Source organism: Panicum hallii, chromosome 1, assembly GCF_002211085.1.
Source record: "Panicum hallii strain FIL2 chromosome 1, PHallii_v3.1, whole genome shotgun sequence".
In the NCBI taxonomy this organism is placed as follows: Eukaryota; Viridiplantae; Streptophyta; class Magnoliopsida; order Poales; family Poaceae; genus Panicum; species Panicum hallii.
This window is the reverse complement of record NC_038042.1, coordinates 55,687,458-55,708,758: the sequence shown is the minus strand read 5'-3', so window position 1 is coordinate 55,708,758 and position 21,301 is coordinate 55,687,458. Positions and strand designations below refer to the sequence as shown.

The 21,301-nt window shown below is 49.3% G+C and overlaps 5 protein-coding genes across 10 annotated transcripts; 1 reads left to right on the top strand and 4 right to left on the bottom strand.

Annotated features, from left to right (window-relative positions):
• Positions 1-496: 496 nt before the first annotated feature.
• LOC112877060 (phosphatidylinositol transfer protein 3-like) lies at positions 497-4,074 on the top strand. The gene is made up of 6 exons (XM_025941266.1): positions 497-648; positions 1,956-2,046; positions 2,237-2,413; positions 2,593-2,691; positions 2,810-3,052; positions 3,300-4,074. Exons 2-6 carry the CDS (start codon positions 1,975-1,977, stop codon positions 3,771-3,773), a joined length of 1,065 nt encoding a protein of 354 aa, XP_025797051.1. The 5' UTR covers positions 497-648; positions 1,956-1,974; the 3' UTR covers positions 3,774-4,074.
• Positions 4,075-4,104: 30 nt separating this feature from the next.
• Positions 4,105-7,054, bottom strand: LOC112877050 (type I inositol polyphosphate 5-phosphatase 5-like). Its single transcript, XM_025941257.1, has 10 exons — positions 6,971-7,054; positions 6,775-6,859; positions 6,608-6,682; positions 6,443-6,530; positions 6,209-6,313; positions 5,469-6,075; positions 5,186-5,379; positions 4,978-5,086; positions 4,723-4,871; positions 4,105-4,618 (listed from the first exon to the last, which is right to left on the bottom strand). The coding sequence occupies exons 1-10, from the start codon at positions 7,052-7,054 to the stop codon at positions 4,396-4,398; spliced, it is 1,719 nt and encodes a 572-aa protein (XP_025797042.1). The 3' UTR covers positions 4,105-4,395.
• An 846-nt stretch (positions 7,055-7,900) lies between these two features.
• On the bottom strand, positions 7,901-11,173 carry LOC112897130 (2,3-bisphosphoglycerate-dependent phosphoglycerate mutase-like). 4 transcript variants are annotated; one of them, XM_025965594.1, is made up of 9 exons: positions 10,888-11,173; positions 10,322-10,550; positions 9,985-10,208; positions 9,774-9,892; positions 9,519-9,675; positions 9,153-9,254; positions 8,941-9,060; positions 8,336-8,386; positions 7,901-8,251 (listed from the first exon to the last, which is right to left on the bottom strand). In XM_025965594.1, the coding sequence occupies exons 2-8, from the start codon at positions 10,548-10,550 to the stop codon at positions 8,342-8,344; spliced, it is 996 nt and encodes a 331-aa protein (XP_025821379.1). In that variant the 5' UTR covers positions 10,888-11,173; the 3' UTR covers positions 7,901-8,251; positions 8,336-8,341. The 4 variants fall into 4 exon arrangements, with proteins under 4 accessions (XP_025821379.1, XP_025821304.1, XP_025821233.1 ...); XM_025965519.1 differs by having other exon boundaries at positions 8,332-8,386; positions 10,961-11,173; XM_025965448.1 differs by having other exon boundaries at positions 8,332-8,386; positions 10,966-11,173.
• A 1,243-nt stretch (positions 11,174-12,416) lies between these two features.
• On the bottom strand, positions 12,417-14,304 carry LOC112890662 (photosynthetic NDH subunit of lumenal location 4, chloroplastic). 3 transcript variants are annotated; one of them, XR_003228335.1, is made up of 6 exons: positions 13,858-14,304; positions 13,493-13,585; positions 13,335-13,395; positions 13,179-13,247; positions 12,850-12,985; positions 12,417-12,733 (listed from the first exon to the last, which is right to left on the bottom strand). XR_003228335.1 is itself a non-coding variant. In XM_025957645.1 (6 exons), exons 1-5 carry the CDS (start codon positions 14,242-14,244, stop codon positions 12,918-12,920), a joined length of 678 nt encoding a protein of 225 aa, XP_025813430.1. In that variant the 5' UTR covers positions 14,245-14,304; the 3' UTR covers positions 12,417-12,779; positions 12,871-12,917. The 3 variants fall into 3 exon arrangements, 2 of the variants coding, with proteins under 2 accessions (XP_025813430.1, XP_025813327.1); XM_025957645.1 differs by having other exon boundaries at positions 12,417-12,779; positions 12,871-12,985; XM_025957542.1 differs by having other exon boundaries at positions 12,871-12,985.
• Positions 14,305-17,845: 3,541 nt separating this feature from the next.
• Positions 17,846-19,802, bottom strand: LOC112879201. The gene is made up of 2 exons (XM_025943481.1): positions 19,350-19,802; positions 17,846-18,398 (listed from the first exon to the last, which is right to left on the bottom strand). The coding sequence occupies exons 1-2, from the start codon at positions 19,667-19,669 to the stop codon at positions 18,230-18,232; spliced, it is 489 nt and encodes a 162-aa protein (XP_025799266.1). The 5' UTR covers positions 19,670-19,802; the 3' UTR covers positions 17,846-18,229.
• Between the last annotated feature and the right edge of the window lie 1,499 nt (positions 19,803-21,301).

Below are 21,301 nucleotides of genomic sequence, written 5' to 3'. Positions count from 1 at the left end.
CATCACTACTAGATCGGTGAGGGCGAAAGCGTCGTACTAATCCACAACAACAATTAGTGGTCTCCGGACAAGATCCGCCGCGAAAACGACCCGCCACGGACATCTCCTTCGCAATCCCATCAGCAGAGCACCTAAAAATCATTTATTAGCTCACACCCTGTCTACCCAAGCCTAATAAACACACAGGATCGCAGCAGCATCCGCAAACGGCAAACCCGATCTGATCCTGCCATGGAGAAAAACTATTCCACGCCGATCACATGTCCTGATCACGATCACGGCAGCAGCGCCAACGAACCCACCCACCGGGGAGCCCAGCTCAGCGCCCGGCGAGTCGCGACGATCCCGGCCCAATAATTTTCCCCATTTCCCCCACCCTGTTGTCGTGGGGCGCCGGCGTGGGCCCGCCGCGGCCGTCCAAATACGCCACGTGAGGGCTCCGGCCGACGCGGGCCGTCCGATGCGATCGCCGGCTCTTCCTCCTCGCATATTTTTCACTCCCACCCGGCTTCGCTTCTTCCCAAGCAAGGAGGAGCCGAGCAGGGGACGGGACGGGACGGGCTCGGAGGACCCGCCTCGCGTGCTCCGCGGTTCGCCCATCCTGCCTCGCCATCGCCGGCTTCCTCCCCCTCGGAGCGGCTGGCCAAGGTGAGCGCCGAGAGCTCGCCCTCATCCCCTTGCTCTCTGCTGCTACTTCGACTCTGCGAGGGCGATTGGCCTCGCTGCGAGCGTCCTCCCGTGAGGCGAGGAACGATGGCTTTGTCCTTTTCGGGCGTGTTGGGTTCTCCCTAATGATTTGGTGATTGCGCTAGGAAGGGAGGGCTCGGTTCCGAATGTGATAGAAGATAGATATGTGGAAAGCTCTTAGTGCGTCTGGCTGTTGGCTCGGAGGCAATCCGAGGCCGGGTCTCGGTAGCAGTCGTGCTGCGTCAGTTTGGGGTCTGCGGGGGAATCTCTGTTGCTTTTTGGGGAGTTGGGGGCTGCCATTTCGTAGAGTTGCTGGGTTCCTTGCTTCTCGCAGCGGGGTTCCGTTGAGCGTAGCGGCGGGGGTGAGGAGTGCCGGGCGAGGACTGGGGTTTTGCTGCCCTGGGCTCTGTTCGTGTGCTGCGAATGGGAGGTAGTAGATTGCTCTGGGCTCTGTTCTCGGGGGAATTTGGATGATTCCTGATGGTAGGGTTATGGACTTGAGAATGTGTGTTGACTTGATGCTCTGAAGTTTTGTGTACCGGTTCCTTGGCTGCCCGCCTGCCCGTTTCCTTAGCTGGCGATGGAAAGTTGGGACTCCTTTTCGGTCCTGCCATTTCTCGTTGGTGAACTGGATGGTCTTGATAGAATAGATTGGTAGGCACCAGCTCGTGTTGGTTCGTGTTAACAGACTAACAGTGTTGCATTGTGATGGTTTAATTCCTGCTTGTCCTGTCCGTTGAGATTGCTGTATTTGTTCTTGTTAGTTGGTAGTGTTTTATTGTGCTATTAGGAGCATGAGCATACAATACAACACCAGAAAGGTGCTCTCTGTTGGTCTATTTATTCACAGAATGTGGCTCCACATATGGGAGTTGGTTTTCATTCACGCAGCAATGATAATGCTCCATTATCCATATAGATTTATGCATTTTAACACATCAACTACTAGTTCCTCATTGTCTGTGCAAAGCAAAAACCCGTACCTGTTATTGCGTTGACTCTGTGAAGTTTTTTAGTTTGTTTCTGAATATGATATGATATCTTTATCGTCAAATGCAAAATGTATGTGCTTTTGTTTTTGAACTGTCTTTATTCCATGAATTTGGTGTGCCATTGAAATGCTAGCAAAACCATGGAAACTGTAAACTGCTAATGGTTTCAACGTTTTCACTTGTGTTTCTGCTTCCTCATATGATCAGATATAATTATTCTCCTTTATGTCACTTAGGTTGAAGTTCTTACTAGACCTTTTGATTTTATTCTGGTAGGAAATAACAAAAAGGCACTATGAGTTTAGCGAGTGGTATGACCAATGGCCATGGGAAAGAAGCAGCATTATATGAGGAGCATATGTCCAAGGTGATTCCATGAGGAGTGCACAGCATTATATGAGGAGCAGCAATCTATTTAGCTTGCTTCGTTATAAATGGAAGAGCTCCGTTTATAATGCAACTTAAACTTCCCCCCTTTTCCTGTTAGGCGCTCCATTAGCGCATTGTTACCATTCCCTTTTCCTGTTCTTTCTCATTTTCGTATTCTTTCATGTCAGATTGGTAAAGTTAGATCTGCCCTAGGACAACTATCTGGAAAATCAGCTCTATATTGTTCAGACGCTTCAATTGCAAGATACTTGATAGCAAGGAACTGGGACGTGAAGAAGGCCACAAAAATGCTGAAGAAAACCTTGAAATGGCGTTCAGAATATAAGCCAGATGAGATCCGTTGGGTGAGCTTTTTCTCACTTATAAATTTCTTTGGAGGGAGTGTTAATTTATTTATCCACATGGTACAAGTGATTACGCCTATGCCACGTGGAGCTTCTAGCTTGCTTTTTGAAACATTTGATGCATCTGGTTTGATGGTTTATTATCTGATAGAAAATATTATTTGAATTTCATTATGTAGGATGATATATCTGATGAAGCTGTGACTGGAAAAATTTACCGAACCGATTACTTTGACAAGAGTGGCCGGAGTATCCTTGTCATGAGACCTGGATGCCAGGTTTTATAATGCTCCCCCCCCCCCCCCTTCCTTTGTCACTCATCAAATGCATACCTATAGTTTATATCATATTATGTTGTCTAATTCAGTCATTCTAATTTGTTATTGTGTTTTTCAGAATACCAAAAACGCCAATGGGCAAGTCAAGTACTTGGTATACTGTATGGAGAATGCGATTCTAAATCTGCCACATGGTCAGGATCAGATGGTTTGGCTCATTGATTTCGCTGGCTTCAACTTGGGCAACCTGTCAATTCACGTGACAAAGTTGACGGCAGATGTTCTACAAGGCCATTATCCTGAAAGATTGGGTGTGGCAATTCTTTACAATGCCCCAAAGTTTTTTGAGCCTTTCTGGAAGGTATGTCTTTACAAGCTTTGAGCTTCTTATTTATTTCATGAAGAAACATGGAATGACATGCCCAGATCTATCATGTCCTGACCAATTGCATTCACCTCTCTGTATATAGACTCCAGTAAAAGATTGTTGTCACGTGTTTTAATTTTCTTCTTGATACGGAACAATATGTATAAAGGGAATTAAAGACCTGATGTTACTTAAATTGTCGTGATATATTTCAAAAACTAAAGTCTGGATATGAATGTAGATGGCAAGCCCGCTTCTTGAGAGGAAGACCAGAAACAAGGTCAAATTTGTATACTCAGATAGGCCTGACACCATGAAGATCTTTGAAGATCTTTTCAACATGGATGAGCTAGAGTGTGCATTTGGTGGCAAGAACCCATCTACTTTCAATATAAATGATTATGCCGAGAGGATGAGAGAAGATGACAAGAAGATGCCATCATTCTGGAGCCCTGAGAATTCAGCTCTTACTTCGGAGCCATATCTGATGAGCAACCAAAAGCCCCGAGAAAGCAGCTCCGTGGGTGCCAAGACAGAACAGACTGAATCTGAAAAGAGGGAAGATGCAGATACTACGGATACTACACCTGAAAAGAAGGAAGAATCAGATACTGAATCTGAAAAGGAGGAAGAAACACAGACTGAATCAAGCACAGTTGAGCAGAAGAGCTTGCCAGGAGAAGGTACTGCCCCAGCAGATAAAAGTGGCCCCTAATGTGATCTGTGAGTATCACCGTCAAACGTAAATGCTAAATGTCAATAGGAACTCTACCACAGTGAGTTTTCAAAAATAGATCATGAACATCAAAGGCGATGAGAAAGTCTTTAACACACAGCAGGATCATCATGCCTGACTTGTTTTGTAGTCAGCACCACGCTATTTCTTTCTGCTCTCAGATCCCACTCCGTTTCTCTGCCCACGCCATTTTATTTGAAGCACCTTTTTGTGGCAGAATGAGATCCACCAGACGGTAAAGAACTAATACAATATTTTGTTACGTTCAGTTTCCTCGTGAGATTGCTGTTTCAGATTTTTCTTCCCCACCCCCACTTGTGTTGAGTTTCTGCTATGTCAATGTGTTTTCTGAATCGAAGTACTATCTGGCTGGCATTTTCTGTACCCAGCAAGACCACAAGCACTTTCCGCCAGCAGCTGTTTGGTGAAAAACCATTGTTCACTTGTATTCCGGTCAGTAACCACCATTTACTTTCAGTTAGTATATACCACTTGGTACAAGACAAGTGCCAGGCTTGAAAAATTTCAGCCTTTTCACTACACACATTTCTGATCTTTGTAAGCTATATTATAGACAACACTACTGTCACCAGTCAAAATTTCAAAAGTCATCATAGAAGCTGTGTCTCTTGGGTATGGCGGGGGACTCGCAATGGATCCTGGCGTCTAGAGTTGAGTAACCCTTCCTGATCTTGCTCCCACTATCTACATCGGCTTCGACCACGAACACGCTGCAGACGGGCCTGTGATCGGAGAGCCTGAACTCGCCTCTGATGTACTGCAGCTGCTCGATCCCCTGGCCGTGCCATAGTATCCGGTCACACCTGCAACAACATGAAACATTCAGAAATCAGAGCGTTCTTCTCATGAAGTGTCAGAACTTCGGCAAGTCTGAATCTTCAGATAAAACGCTGTACTTGTTCTGTACCATGCCGGAGTTCGTCGTTTCTTCTTCGATTTCGCAGTCTCCCATACATATGAATCTGAGTTCTGCCTGTACTTGTATGTCGGCGCGAAGTAGATCTTGCCCTCCTTCCACCCCTTGAACACTCTCCCCGCTTGTCTCTCGATCGCCAGCTGTTCAGGAACAAGCTTATCAGCATGTTTTCTGAAACCATGTGTTTTTAGAGTTGCTCCTTCCTACTGTAGCATATCTGAAAACTTTTTTGTTTGTATATCGTACCTGGTCTTTCTCCAGTAAAGTGTTCCAGTCACTCTCCTCTAGCAGCATCTTCGTCTCCTCGTAGCTCAACGAGATTCGGTAATTCAGATCCCCGAGCCATATGATCCGGCTGCATCACATGAACATCAGTGAGTTCACCATTGTCAGTATGGACTGATCTGCAATTTTCATCATTAGTGAGTGATCCAGTGGCTGCTTGTTGGCTTACTCGTGGTCAATGATCTTCTCAGGGATCCGCTGGCCGGGCACCTTGCAGATGCGCGGGAACTGCGCGCACTTGAGGATCTCGGCGACGTCGGAGTTCCTCCTCACCTCGTCGCCCTCCTTCTCGCCGGACGCCAGGTGGCAGCACACGAAGCAGATGCTCGTGTGGTGCAGCGTCATGCTCATCGCCACGCATCCCTGAAACCGCCGCCGGTGACGTCAGAATCAAGGAAGCTAAGCTTGAGCAAGCAACGAGATCGAAGACGCTCGCGCGGGCGCAGGCAGACCTTGTTCCCGAGGCGGCCCATGATGCCCCGGCCGACGCAGTCCACCCGGAGGTGGCCGACGTACTGCACGAGCTCCCGCCGCACCCACACCGACAGGAAGATGCCGACCATCTGCTTCCGAGCGATGAGGCAGTAGTTGGTGCCGCCGCCCCTCTGGTCGCCGCCCTCGATCGGCAGCGCGCCGCCGTCGTCGTCGGCGCCGCGGCCCGGCGAGGCGGCGGCGGCCTCGACGCGGTAGAGGAACTCGCGCATCTCCCGCGCCCGGCGCTGCATGGTGGACGGGTCGGACATGCAGGTGCACGTCTTCACCAGCGCGTTGTCGACGCGGTAGCTCTTGTTGACCACCTTGAAGGACGGCTTCGGGGGGAAGAGCAGGCCGCCGCTGGCGGACTTGGGGATGGCGCTGGTGGTGTCGCGGCCGCCGTGCCGGTTGCTCTGCTGGGAGGAGGTGGACTCCGGCGGCGAGAGCTCGTCGCCGGAGGTTTGCCCGTCCTGGGCCTGCGGCTTGTTGAGGGCCTGGTAGATGAGGCCCAGCCACTTGCCCGCCGGCTCGTTGTCCTCGGCGACCAGCACGTTGCCGGCGTTCAGAGGGACGATCTCCTGAAACCTTTGCGAAAATCCAACGAATTATTAATTAAGGATATATGATGGTCATAGTTTCTGAAGAACTGAGAGAGAGAACGATGCAGATTGTTGCATAAAAGAATAGATGGGAACGAAATGGGGGGAAAAATCTGTACCCCAAGACGTATATGTCAGGCAATCCTTCAATCTGCAGGAATTCTTCGAGGTTAACGCTGCTGTCAGGAGGCTTCCCTCCCACGTTCCATGTGCCTACAAACACCCTGCAAGATCGTCAAATGCGGCCCAGTTTCTTTCAGAACAATCAGAAAAGAGCCAGCCAGCATTAAGCTTCAACTCTTCAGACTCGGGAGAATTAGCATCAAGCTTGCAATGACAAAAGTTGTCGTTACCGGTATTCCCGGGTATCGACATTCGGTCCCCTGGGCGAATTCAGGCAGCTCAGGCTCAGGTTCTCGATCCGCGTCGTGCAATGGCGATCTGAAACAACGAGCAGCTCAGGGAATCTGATGCAGCTTCAACATTGTCACCTCCGATGATCGTCGGGATTGCCATACCTGAGAAGCTCTTGCGGACGGCAGCAGGGGACGCGTCCAAGAACTCGATCGCTTCGCCGCTTTTCCCCTCCAAATCTGCAGAGAACACAACGCAAGATCATCAATCCACCGCCGTTCGCCGATCGGGCGGCGGCGCCCGCTGCGGGGATCCGCCGGCGCGCACTCACCGAAGACGACGTCCCGGTCCCTCAGCGAGAGCAGCCTCTTGTCCGCGCTCCTCCCTTTCTTGCGGAAGAGGCCCGACATGAAGGACTGGCGAAGCAAAACCAAGGCACGTTGTTAGCAACGATAACGCCCGGATGAAACCTCACCGGCGGCGATCCGCCGGCGGCGCATGGGAGGACGAATTCATATCGCGCTCGCCTTCTTCTTCTTGCCATTCTTGACGAGGAACTCGTCGACGGAGGCCGGCTTGGGGATGTCGCGGGGTGCATTGTGATTTGACATGCAGCTGACGGTGAAAGACGCGGCAGGACCCTCATCCGGGAGGTGGTTGTTTCCTTTGGGTTTCTTTTCCCCGGCAAGGGCAGAGGGAAACGTGGAGTGGTGGGGTAAATGCGGGGGGTCAAAACGGGTGGCGGCGAGGGAATTGTGTGGTGGCGCCTTCAAATGGAAATGGCAATGGATGCCAAGGATTCAGGGGCCTTGCTGCTTGCTGCAGCAGCAGCTTCCCTCGCCTCCTGGTCCCGTCCCGTCCCTTTGATGCTATCTGCAAGCACCGCGATTTTCGACATCAGAGTCACACTACCTAGGATGCTCTCTCTGACAGTGTATTGCAGGGTTCAATGATATTATCAGCAATGTCAAGGATGTGATACTATGATGGGTGTTTGCTACGTACTATATACCAACCAAGGATTATTAGAGTGATGGTACAAGATGCATGTTGGAGGTTGGCAGTGATGATAAAAAAAGGGTACTGCAACAGAGGGGCAATTTCTTCAGTTCAAAAAACAGGAGGGCAATTTCCAGCACTAAAAGAAGTCAAACCAACGGACTTATGATCTGCAGAAACGAAATCTAAGCAGCAACCACGATGGTTTGACTCTCGACCGCAAATTTTATATCACCGACTTCTGCCGAGCTAGATGCCATCGGCACGTTAATTTATGCGCCTCTGGATTTGAGCGAGGCTGAATCTGGGAATTCTGGATCGTTCATGCCTTGTCAGCAGGTGTTCTTGTCGGCACACAAGGATCAACGATGCCGCAGCAGTGCAGCCTCAACAGGTCACCCGCTGTCCAAAAGGATCAGAATCGAATGTCTGGCAAGCTAAAACATTCAGATCACCCGTTGTGCAAAACTTGATTGATGAAACGAGGAACAGATATTTGACCACACCGTTTATACAGTCCAGTAAAGGTGTTCACTACTGCACCCACCATTACAAATATTTCAATCTAATGAATGGGGAACACGAAATATGCCACAGTGATCATCAAAATTTAACCCCCCATCTCTATCTCTAGCTCATTACCTAATTATCCCTACATTCTGCAAGCATTCAAAAGGAATAAACCAGATACTACAAAGTTCAGCTGCTTGTAGATCTCAAAGATGCTGAACAGTATGGACTTAACCAGTTCTTTTGGGGCCAAAAGCATGTTCGACGGATGAGTGTCAGCGAATAGTAGAAAATGAAGCCTGCATGGTTATCAAGAGGATTAGTTTTAACTATCCCTTTGGAGAGACCTTTTCTATACCAGAAAATAACAAATAGTTACCTACAGATGGTTATTGAATCATGCTGTCAAGCTTCTGTCGGTACTGAGCCAAATTCTGCACCCAAGAATTTGAAGTTGAGATATAAACCATAAGACATTGAAAAACTCGGTACCAAGAACCTTTCATCCTAATCAAACATATATACTGGCAAACCTTAACAAACTAAGCAGTTTGAGCCAACCAGAGCCACTCACAATAAGACAAGACAATAGAAATCAACAGAAATAACATTACTGGTTGTAGTTACGAGTAAAATCATATGCAGATGGAGTTTCTGAACTAACTTATGCTCCTAAATATGCCAGTTTGATTTCGAGAATGCAGATTGAATCAGAATGTTTCTTGTGTCCACACAATTTCCAACTGGGAAACACAGAAGAGCCACTCACAATGAGATAAGACAATAGAAATTAACAGAAATAATACTACTGGTTGTAGTTACGAGTAAAATCATAACAGATGGAGTTATCTGAACTTGAAGTATTAAGACATCAAATTTTGGTAACTTATGCTCCTAAATATGTCAGTTTGTTTTGGAGAATGCAGATTGAATCAGAATATTTGTTGTGCCAAATAATTTCCAACTGAGAAACAGAGAAGATTCTTACCTTGGTATAAGCATAGACACCTGCTTCAGAAGGACCTGCGGGACTTCCTCGCCTGATGAATTTCCCTTCTTTAAATATATACAGCATAGGAATGCCTGTAGACAGCTCAAGGCTGATAACCTGAGAAAAGAAGCGTCTTGTCAACAATTCCATCACAAGAACACCAATTGCTAAAGGTAAAACAATGTACCAAAAAAACACTATATAAATACCTCTTGAGAAGTCAACTTGTCCAAATGCATTATAATCGAACGAAGTGAATTCCCATGGGCAGCGATCATCACATGTTTTCCAGCCACAAGTTGAGGTATAATCTACAGACAACAAACGTACCTAGGTTATCTTACAATGGACAAAATAAATTGAAAATTGAAAATACAGCTGAATGCAGGGTTGTGTGTTTCATAATGTATTAGGTGATAGTGACAGAAACAGATTAAGGATACATTCGTAGAGATAGTTGCAGTCCAATCATAGTTTGGAAACCAAAGAAAGTAAAAACAGACTTTTGTATGCATACAAGCAGCATGCTGACACAGAAAGATCCAGCTGAATCAAGTGTTAAGTAATGTCCTTACTTGATCTTTGAAATAAGCAACTGCCCTCTCTGCACACATCTCAAGGCTCTCGCCATTTGGGGGAGGAATATCGTAGCTGCGACGCCATTCATGAACTTGTTCTTTGCCAAACCGGTCAGCAGTTTCTTGCTTGTTAAGACCTTGCAGTTCACCGTACCTTAGATGACAAGGGAAATTTCCATGTGATGTTCATCAAGAAGCAAAACAAAAATACAATACATCAAATGATCATCATAGAACAAAGTGAACCCTTACATTCGCTCATTTAACTGCCAAGCTGTTATGACTGGAATGGACTGCTTCTTTGTCTCTTCACTGTATATCTGACTCCACTTGTGAGCTTGTTCACTCTCATTGTGGACAATGATTGGAACCTAAAATAGCAAGTGCAATAGTGAGTGCCACATGTTACCTCATACTCTAAATGAACACTCTACTAGAAATCTGAAAAGGGAAGATGTCGAACCTTCTTACGGCGGTGCTGCATCATGGCAAGCATAGCAGTCATCTGAGCACGAATTAGTGATGAAGTGTATATTACATCAACAGGGATATTGCATATCCTTTTACCCGCCTCAATTGCCTCCTCAACACCCTTCGGCGTCAGCGGAACATCAACGCATCCAGTAAACAGGTTCTTCTCATTCCATAATGATTCGCCATGCCGTATCAGTATGAGTGCACTTTCACCTGCAAGCATGTGAACAGCAATCATATATCATCAGTGAATCAATTATTGGTAGAACAATCTCGCCACCACCACACTGTTAGCTATCAAGTACCGGTGAACTCAAGAAACTTACTTGACTTCCTTGGGGTTGTACCGCTTTTAGGGCTCCCTGGTAGCTGAACTGGCTCAACCACAGAAGATTGTGAGTTTGAAGCACAAACTAGACCCAAATTACGGGCACTGGGGCAGCGACGCCCTACTGATACAGAATGCACATGACAAGTTCTCTTCTCAAGACTGAAGCTGCTGTTGGACCACAACTTGATGGATGAAAGCGCATGCTGAGATGTGGAAGCAGCCATCTGTCCCCAATATACACAATAAAATTAGCTGAGTTCTTACACGGCAACTTAAGGCCCCATTTGAATGCAGGAATTTTGCAAGGGGTCAGAGTAATTACTAAAACTTTATTATCCTAAGATCGAGAAGTACCGAGACAGTCCCATCGCCACACAGATCAAATAACCCATTGCCACGCATATCAAATAACAAGAGTATCATACGAATGACCGCTAGCAACAGTAGCAGCAGGAGAAAAATAACAGCAACCGTATCCGGACTACCAACCATAGCGATTAGCATTACCGCTCCAGGACCTAAGCAACGCGCAAAATAGGGGGAAGCACGAAGATCACACACATGGGGAACCAAGAGTGCCGAAACCCTCGGAGCGTAGCGCCTCGAGAACTCAACCGGGAGTGAAGAGCCTCGCCTTACAGGTCCAGTTCGCCGGCCCCCAGCAGGTCGGCGTGACCGATCCCCGCCTCCTCGGAGAGATCTGCAGCGGCGGCGGCGGCGGGTCGCGGAGATCACCGGGGAGCGGCGGCGAAACCGAGGGGACAAGGGGCGGCGGGTCTCGTCGTTTGCTGGCTCGGGCGGGTCGTGCTCCCGAGTTCTGGTACGGCGCGGCGCGGCCCGGCCGGTTTTATAAAAGGCGGCCGCGGCCGCGAGCGCGACCGGAGTTGGTTTGGTTTGTCCGGTCCAAGGGTCCACGGGCTGGTTGGTGGGTGCCGTGAGAACAAAGAGGGTGGCTGCCGCCGTTTCATCAAACCGCGGCTAAAAACCTCTGAAATTTTGAGGGAAATTTGCAGGAGGAATTCTATTTAGTGTGTTTCTTTAAAAAATTCAAATTGGTGTGGAAGTGTTTAGCGAGTACAAAAGTCGGCAGATTGTTGAGAATATGCCCTGCCGCAGCTGGCTTGAATGAAAAAAAAAATGGTGATGTTCCTTGCTGACTTGCAGTTACCAGCAGGCCTGCCCTCGGTTTGTTCAATGTCTCTGCCCTTCCGATGTCAGGAGAAAGCGTTTCTTAGCTGGATCAAACAGCTCTTGGCGCTTCCAAGAACCACCGGCTCTCTTATCTTCTGATCCTGACCACAAAACAAGAGGCGAGGTCATCAAATCACCCTGAACTTTTGTCAACCCAAGCCCCACCCTTTTTTTTTCGAGTGACATTTGATGGCGACACTCCCTCACGAACAAAGGAAAATACTGGAGTTTAAAGCAGCAGGTGCTCCTATGCAACGCTTTCCCTTTTTGCGAATTTACGTTTTCACCTCACGTGTTCGTCGCCAACCACCGTGAAGAATTCCATGCCTGAAGACTTTGGTAGACGAAGGCTGGCTACTGTTGGGAGTTTGACGAAAGAGTGGTCGTTTTAAACTGACTAGGTGCTTCTGGAATCGCTGGCAATGGAAATGGTGCCGGTGGTTAGCTCTGCCTTTCTTGATTCACCTACCTCCCCAATTCAGGCAGGTGGGCACCATCTGAACTCTCGACTCTGAACCAGCCATGATCATGCATTGATGCCCTTTTAACTCGCTTGCAGTTCGGGTTTGTGTACCTCATTCAGAGGATATTCTCTTGGTGGCGTATATTCCGTTTCAGATTTTGAAAATAAAGAATTTTTCTTTGAAAAGAATATTCCGTTTCAGATGGCTTAACAGTTTGATGAAGATTTGCTCCAAACTTGGACGCGCTGCTTCATGGTTGAGTGCTGAAGAATTTCTAGTCCAGGGTCAAAGCTACTGCACATGCCGTTGACAGGCGCGCGAGCTCCTTGCGTGCTCTAAACGTGGGTGATTCTACCAACCGTGACAAATCATACATGTGATTTAGGTGGCTTGAGTGTTGAAGGATTCATGCATTGGCTAGTCATGTCGATCGACTGGCGCAAATTCACAATTCCATTACGGCTTGAGGTCCTGCAAAGTAACTGTAGCACACCTCGGAGAACTTGGTCGCTTTGACAGTTTGACTGTACTAAACTGCTATAACAACTGTATGACTGAATGATCTTTACAAAGCTCCATGATGATAATCTGTTACAAGGCCAGGTTCAAGTTGCCCATCGGCTATGTAAGAGAGTAGAATAAATGTTATTCACAAGCTTTCGCGAGTGTTGCCAGAAGCGTTCTCTTCATCTGCCGCATTGGCATCACGTGTTCCAGGAACCGTTCTCTTCATCTGCAGGATAGACGTCTGCCTGAAACTCACCACGTGTTCCGGGTAAGGAAACGATAATTTTTACTCTGAAAAGAAGAATTTTTTAATTTGCCAACGTGATTCAAAGGAAATTCAGGCAACTTGAGAATGCTGTACTTTGTACGGTAGATATCGGACCTTGTCTGTTATAATTCCTGAATGTTCCTTGTCATCTCATCGGATGCTCACTTGTAAATCCCGACGAGGAAAAGGTCATATAGAAGTGTGGAGTTTCCAGGAATGTTGCAATCTCCTGTTAAAATAAGCAGATGGTCTGAAGTTCTGAACGCATGCGCAGTTTGCTGACAATGCTAGTAAGTTAGAGCGATTCTTTTTTCTTTTTTTTGAAACGGAAGTTAGAGTAATTCTGAAAGTGCTTCTTTGTGGTGCAGTCAAAGGCCACAGAAGCCTTTTGTTTACTTTTCAGGCTAGGGTGCGAAATTGACCTGAGAAGCAGCCTGCTGGTTCAGGCCCGTACGCCAGAGTTGCAGGTATCATAAGCTTGCGCTTTCCACCTGAAGCAGGATTGCGGTGAAGTTAGGATATAGGCACAGCATACCAATGCGTCCATTGCGCAACTAATAGCTGAATCTTAACCATACCAACAAGCATGGGCGGCACACCTCCACCGCCACTGATTCCCTGTTCAAGCCCACGGAGGATCTGCAAATGGGAAGAGCGAAACAGGGGTGTCATCAGGTGATGGTAAGGAAGTTGCAGACTGCAATGCACATCTTCTGTATGAGCAGATGCTGCACACCTTGCCTGCGCCGATGCGCATTGTCAGTGGCCTGCCGCGCTTGTAGGTGCTGTCGAACACTGTACCATCAGGAAATCTTGCAGTGTAGTGCACCTGACGATCATCAGGAGAAAACGAATTGTTACATCTGATACTGCAGTCTGATTCATTTAGATTGAAGTTTGCAGTGTCATTCGTTGAAGGACACAACGAGACGAAACAACAGCAAAGTGCATGACGGTTAAAATTTCGACCCCAGCAAATACGGAAAATAGATAAAACCTCATATATTCAGAGAAGTAAAATGTTTCTACTACACTACACAAATGGAAGTTCAGTCAAAGGAAGTCGCAGGGCATGCATGAAACCATTCTCTGAGCACTGACATTGATGAGCTCGCCGCGCGGGGGCTGGGCGCCGGTGCCAACCTCGACGTCGCAGTACGCGAGCCCCGACTTGACGAGGTTCAGGTCGCAGAGCTTGTCCCCGACAGTCGCGTAGTACTCGATGCGCGTCGCCCCGGCGTCCCCGGCCGGACCCAGCAGCGCGGCCGAGGCCAGGAACCCCGCGCCCAGCGCCAGCATCCCCCTCCGACCCGCCGACGCCGCCTGAGGCGCGGCGGCGTGGCACGGAGGGGACGAGGTGGTAGACGGCGAGGAGGAGGCGGAGCTGCAGGGCGCGACGGCGACCGTCCTTCTGCTGGGCTTGGGGAGCTGCGGCGACGGGATTGGGCTGGACGCCATTGGGGACAGGGAGGAGACGGGAGGCGCCATGGCTGCTGTTCTCAGCTGGCTGGCCGCTTCCGCTTGGGTTTATCCCCAAACTGTGGCTGCAAGGCGCGCAGGCTCGGGTCGTTATAACGACGGCCGAATTCGTCGCACGCGGAGGCCGTGTGGGCTCTGAATGTTTGACCAGGCCGCGCCACTATTGGCGGGCCGAGGGCGCAGAAAATCTAGACGTGACGGGCCGCAAGTTTTGCCACAAACGGCATCGGGCCGGCGATAGATCTTGGGCTCTTGGCCTGTGATTCATATGGCCTCACAGCTAGATAGATCTTGGGCTGTCGGCCCATCCTGAGCATGTTGGCCCGCATGTTTGCCGCCTTGGCTCATGCCGTCGCCGGCAACGGCGGATGTGGTGGATGTGGATGCGTCGCCCAAGAGCAGACGTGGCAGCGCGCAAAGTGGGGGACGCCACATGCCCGTGCCGCCGCTCGGCGGCGGCCTCGCCAACGTGGTGCGCCGGCGTCCGGCGTCTCGGCACGCGTCGCGGCCAGCGAGGCGGCAGGCGCGACGCCTGGCAGGCAGGAGAGGCACAGGACGGACGGCCCGTGCAGGCAGGCCGCGCAGCAGGTGGTGATCGAAAACGTTCGGATGGCTACTTGGTTTTGCATTGCAAGCACATCGAGGCGTCCTGCAACTGGCGCTAGGGTTCGGACTTCGGACAACACGAGCTAGCCGCTAGCGTGACGGTGCAGTGACTGGACACCTTTGCGTCTACGAGCGATGCATTTCGTGAGAGATCGTCTTGTTCGAGTCAAGGCTTCGATTTATCTGCTGGCCCTCCTCGACAAAAGGAATTGCAGATCATACCATCGCCTTTTCACCGGACTGAAAAGCTTCTAAGGCTCTGTTTGTCATATCTTCTTAGATGGATTCACGGAGAATAGGTATTTTGCTGGTAATTTTATTCATAAAGTACTTGGTGAAGCTATTTCCGGTTTACACTAGTAGGAGCCGGAAATTGTAGGTTCGTCCAGCTTCTTCTGCATGCCCACATTTCGCCAAATAATTTTGAAAACAGCTAAGCTTCAAGAAAAACTGTTTCAGAAGCAGTTTTAGAAGAAGCTAAATTATACCAAACAATATCTTAATACAGAGGTACTCTTATCCTTCATTTGCTTCCAAAGGAATGGCAGCACTGAGCTCTCCAAATAATGGAAGACCTAAGCTGGCTTTAGAATTTAGCTACAAGAGCATCGCGTGTTTGTCGATCTGCAGTCACATACGAGTCAAGCGAGCAGATAAATGACCACTCCAGTGAGACTTCTTTCTTCAGCTTCAAGGGCGGGCGGCGGCAGCAAATGACAAGGCCTGACGCCTCTTGAGCTTCCAGAAAGGGCATGCACCAGAGCACAAACATAGTCCAGATTAAACGCGGCACCACTTGAGAATCTGCTGCTCAGCGAAGAATAGTCGGCAGTGGTGACCTCTCAGAGAATAAACAATCCACAAGACCACAGCAATGGACGCTCGTCCCAACTCGGAAGTGGCATCCATAATTTGTGTCGTCAGCGGTGGGCACCAGAAGTTCCAGAACCCTCTCCTTTTCCCCGCTTTTTGGTGGTACAACGACACCACACGCAATACAAAAACAGAGAACCACCTGCCAAAGAAAAATACAGGCATGGGGCCTTGGTGAAGAGCATCTCTACAAACATTTTCTTAAACTGCCTGTGTGTTTGCGAAACAGTGAAGACTCTCTGCTGTCTCTCATGTGCAATGAATTTTTTAACTGGAATCCTGGACAGGTGAAGATTTCAGAGTAATTTCGCAGAAAATCACCTCTCCGTTTCTTTTTGCCTTTTTTTTTTTACTGGAAGAAGGCAAGAAGCCTGTGCCTGTAGTCACCTGTGTTGTACTTGTACGAAACATGTGAGTGCATGTGATCCCAGCAAGTTAAGCCATGATGTGTACTGCAGCTAGGTGCGGGTTTATTCTAACGGTGTGGATGGACGTCGTATTACTGCCGCGACAGGCGCATGTTCACGCCATTTCTTAATATGCCCTGTTGCGTAGCCAGGGGGCGGCCCTGCCTCTGATGACAAGGAAAGGGATCAAACGATCCAGAAGACAGTATTAAGGACGGTTTCCCATCCACGGTAGGATCGGAGACCGGCGATGAAGTAGGCAGCTGACTCTTGACCTTTGGGGCTTGGGGAGCTGGCGAGCTGCGACAGCCGGACTGGCACAGGCAGCCATGGAAGCCATGGAACAGCAAAGGTTACCTTGCTCGATGGTCATAGAAGGGCAACGTGACGCAAGCTTTAGCACCGATAAGGCAAAGTACTCGGAAATGTTGCCGTCGTACTACTAGCAGCAAAATTTTTGAGAAGAACAGACCTGCAGAAGTTGTGGATAGAGCTACGAGAAGACGACGGCGGAGTCGCGGAGAAGAGAGCCTAGACGAGCCTTTTTGTAGGCCTTCTCAGCATTGCCATCTATCCAGAACAGACGATCATTCATTCGTGCGTTCCCAAGGCATGGCCGTACTGCCGTGCGATGGTCAGTGGTCACTCAAGTCGTGCCCATCTCGCCTCGGGGCTCCATCGGGCGGCGGATGACAGGCCGCCACGCGAGTCGTCGCAGCCTCAGGCAGCCCGTGACGTGACGCATGCCGTCCGCCCTCTCAATTGATCCGCCGAGGCGCCGACCGCCGCGCCCGCGCCGCAGGCCGGCACGTCCCGTCCCGGCGCTCCCTTCATCGGCGCCCGTCGGCCTCACGGGAGCGAATCGCCGTACCGGCCGGCCGGCCGGCAAATGCAGAACCCCATGGCAAAATGGCATGTGCTGTGACGCGTTCCCAACAAACCAACCTGCGTTATCATGGGCACAGATTCTAGAAACATGTCAGGGGGTTGCGGATCGCATTCCCCACGTGTCGAATTCTCTCGGTTTCGCAGTGACAAGATGCGGACGTGATATGCCAAGTGAATCTCCTTTGTAAAAGATCTTCCTTTTGCGCCTGCCAAGAACAGTGCCGTGCTTGCTTCGCTCCGGGACAGAAAGCTAGTGTACAGTGGACGCACATGTGTCGAGTGGTGAGCACCGACGATGAGATGAGGAGGCTCTCTCTCTCTCTCGCCGACTCGTCGTCGGCCATGGCCGGTCAAAAACTCGTGTTAAAATCCAGGGCCAGCCGCACCGCGTGTGTCAGCAGACCGGCAGTGCAGCGGTGGTTGTCGGAGGCGACGACGGATGGTTGCATCGAGACCGGTCAGGTCACGGGCGCCTCACCTGGTTCTAGACCGTGCAGGACCACACCGTCTAGAATGTGCAGCGCGGAGGATAACAGCATGCACTTGTCTTGTTACGTTCGCCCCACTGCCAGACCAGACCGCTTTTCTGTCCTCTACTACTCCTACGCTACCACACCACCTGCCTGATGATAACTGACGGAGTGATCAGTGCTTGCTCTCTTCACCTGGGGAGCAGATTGTCAAATTTTGCAGCACAACGCCCTGGCTCGTACCAACATCACTCATGACTCACTGGCTACAGCAGGCTGTCCAACAAACTTTGTCCAGCACCTAGCTACCTGCTTGTACATCCCGTTGTGAAACATCTCACAAACTGCACAACAACACATCAACAATGAGCAGATCAAACAACCAGGCAGATGCAATCAAAAGGGAAGCGTGAGGCAGGCAGTCTGTTGTTGCAACCACAGGTTCTTTTTTGCCCCTTTGGACAGACAAGGAAAGCAAGATTCCAGAGATACATGCACCAGCCACGACTAAATCACTCATGACTGATGCATTCTTCTGCTGAAGATCTATCTCCCACTGCCGCTTCGGTTCATGAGCGACGACTCTAGAGTCTTCTGCTAGAGCTAAAAGCTGTACACACAGACGCAATTGCACGGCCCAGGAAAACTAATAAGGGCAGGAACTGATCGATCTGGTGTTGCCTGCTCCTATCTGCAGGGTGCCAGGCGGCAGCATCCGCCGCTCGCACCACGGGCCGCCTTCGCGCCGGGCTAGGCGGCGGCGACGGTGTCCCCGCCGCTGCCGGACTGGTCGGAGCCGCTGGCGCCGGAGACGGACGGGGCCTCCTTGATGGAGGTCAGGGAGCAGGTATGCTCCATGCGCTCGTCGTACTGGATCTGCTGCTCCCGGCACTCCTGGCTGCAGAATGCCACCTCACCCCTGCGCGCAGCAGACAACAGAATCCAACCATCATGTCACGGACATGTTTCTTTACAAATATAATTACCGCTGATCTTGCACTCGAGAAAAAAAAATGTTTACCCTGCGGTAGCTGAGGGATTGCGACAAGTAAAGAATTGCGAGTTAGTAGATGGTTCCAAGTACCCAGGCTTGTATCACAATCGACGAACAGCTCATATGATTGGTCACTTGTTTTTATTAATGATTTGCTTGGAGTGAAGTGTGTGGGCTTGACTCGTAATGTAAAATATACACACCTACATGATGCGCCTGATGCATCAGCCAATAGTAAACCTAAGCAATATAATTGGAAATAATAACAAGCCGAAAGGAAGATTCGCATCAAATATTCCTTCCTATAAAAAACAGGAGGGAATTAGATTCATATAATCCCGAGTATGAACCGAACGTATCGGGTGCTGATGGAATCAGATGGCAATTAATTTCACAAAATCAGCGGGGATCACGGAATACTTCCCTCAATCAATACATGGAGACAGATCAAATTATTTACTTCCCCTAATTCAATACGGATGTTGGGCTACAGCACGAGACCATCACGGAATTATGAATCTGAAGGGCATCCTACGTAAACAGACAAGCAACGCGACGGAAAAAAGATTCGATCCAAGCGAAATCCCGACGTAGAAAAACGAGCTGATACGAGCCACTCGTAGTAAATCGCGCGAAAAGTTAAAAAGATCGATCAAAATCGCGCGCAAAGTTGAAAATCTCGATCGAAGCCACGGAATTGTTTTTTTTTTCGACCGTGCCTGGCATGTTTTTTATCAAGAGGAAGAAGAATATAAAGTCCGTACAAAGAAGTTTAGGAGCACGGAATTGTGACTCGAGAACAAAGGGAATTTCAACGGGCATTCCAACGCTGAATCCGCTGGATGGTAAAGGCAGCTGTGGTGTTGATCTACGAACCTGTAGATGAAGGTGTCGTGGCCGGGTCCGAGGCGGCGGTTGCAGAGGCCGCACGCCTTCAGGAACGCCGCCGTCGTCTCCGCCCCGGGAAGGTAGCCACCGGAGAAGAACCCCCTCGGCGCCGCCGCTCCTCCTCCGTGCCCCATCCCCGCGCCACCAGCGGGCAGGGAGGAGGACGACGGCACGCCGGCGCCCCGCTCCTGGCGGCCCTGCTTCGCCGCCGACGGCACCGTCACCATGCTGGCCGTCCGGGGCAGCACCCTGCTCCTGGGCCGCTTCCCCAGCGCCTTCCCCGACCCGATTCGCTCCGCCGGCTCCATTCCTCTCCCTCCCTCCCTCCCTCCCGCGCTCCGGCTCCCGGCACCCCTGCGATTTGATGGCTTTGTTCGTCGCGAGATTTGGAGATGTGGGGAGGGAGACTGGTGGGTGAGGGGAGGGTTTTTGCGGAGGAGCGGGGCATAAAAGGAGGCGGAGGGGAGCGACGCGTGGGATCCAGGCCGTCCCATCTCCCCGGCAGAATCTCTTCGATGCTTCCGATCTGATGCGGACGGGGCCGTCGTTTGTGGCTTCTAACCCGCGGTTTAGGGAAGCTTTCCTAGGTTCACCCCCTCGCGCCGCCCCCGCTGTAAACTCTGCGGCCACATACCATATACTGTATGGGGAGGCTTTTTTGCGCCATGTACATGCATATGTTGGGCCGAAGTTAAAGTCTAAAAATATGATGCCAGCAGCGAGTTTAGAGGCTTTGTAACATTATGAACAGATGGTAACACAATATATATGTTGGTGTTATTCGCTAGAGGAGTTTCTTGCATTTTATTTCATTTGGTAAAGTAATGTATGCCGCTTGAAGCATCTACATGACGTGACTATTAGTCGGTGCAATATGTGTATAAATTGTCGCTATGTGCGATCTGTCCGTCGAGAACGGCACCGCCCTAGACTTTGTCTTGCCTATTGACCCCAAATGGGACATAGCATCGGCATTTGCATCCACTATTGATTTGTTTGTTATGGGCTTTACATAAAAGTTGCCATGCAATCTATGTAGCATGTGATGGATTAGTGTCTATATGCATAGTGCCTTATCTACTTATCTAGCCATGTCATACAACGGATTGTAAGCAAACTATCTTTCTTTTCTTTTGTTTTTTTCTTGCGTCATGATTGATGTCATGGTTGCAGCAGTAAATTGTTATTATGTTGTTTTCATGTAGCATGTTAAACTAAAGTTTATGCACATCTTTTTGCATTGTTTGATCCATCAATATGTAATGGTTATTGCGTGGTGTGCATGTAGCATGCATAACGTGCACATTTACTTGGTGCTTGTCTCTACATCCACTACATCTGCTTATTGCGTTCTATGTATGTAGTATAGTATATCGAAGTCTATACACATCTTATTTTTGCTTGATATACCAAATAACCACGCCATATGTCTGACCTTTTGCATAACTTTCGTAGCATCTTTATTTGTTTTCTTGCATTATTAATAAAGTGTCATAGAGGCACAAGTTATTTTATGATAGAGTTTCGTTTATTTCCCCTCTTGTTTTATTTTCCCAGCATCATGTTAGATCCCACGGCATCTCTAGGTGCTGTTTTCTACTTTTCTCGAAGCGAAGATTCCCGAGGCCAAAGCGTATTGGTGTGCACATCACTCCACATAGCAGCTGTTTATGATTCTTGTTCCCTCTTCTTCACGGCCATTCATCGTGTTATGTCAATTGTCATTTGACAATAGTTAAAGGTGTAAGGGCTTGTATAGAAAGCATACATGGCTGGGGACTTGGGAGTGCTTACTGTTTTTTCTTTGCCATGGTGAAGACTAGCACGGGCGAACACGAGCACTTCTAAGAGTGACCACTCGATCAAGAGGCCAAGAGCTTCTCTCGCACTTCAATGCAAATTTTGGTAGTGTCGCTTTGTTTCCTTTCTGAGACCAAGTT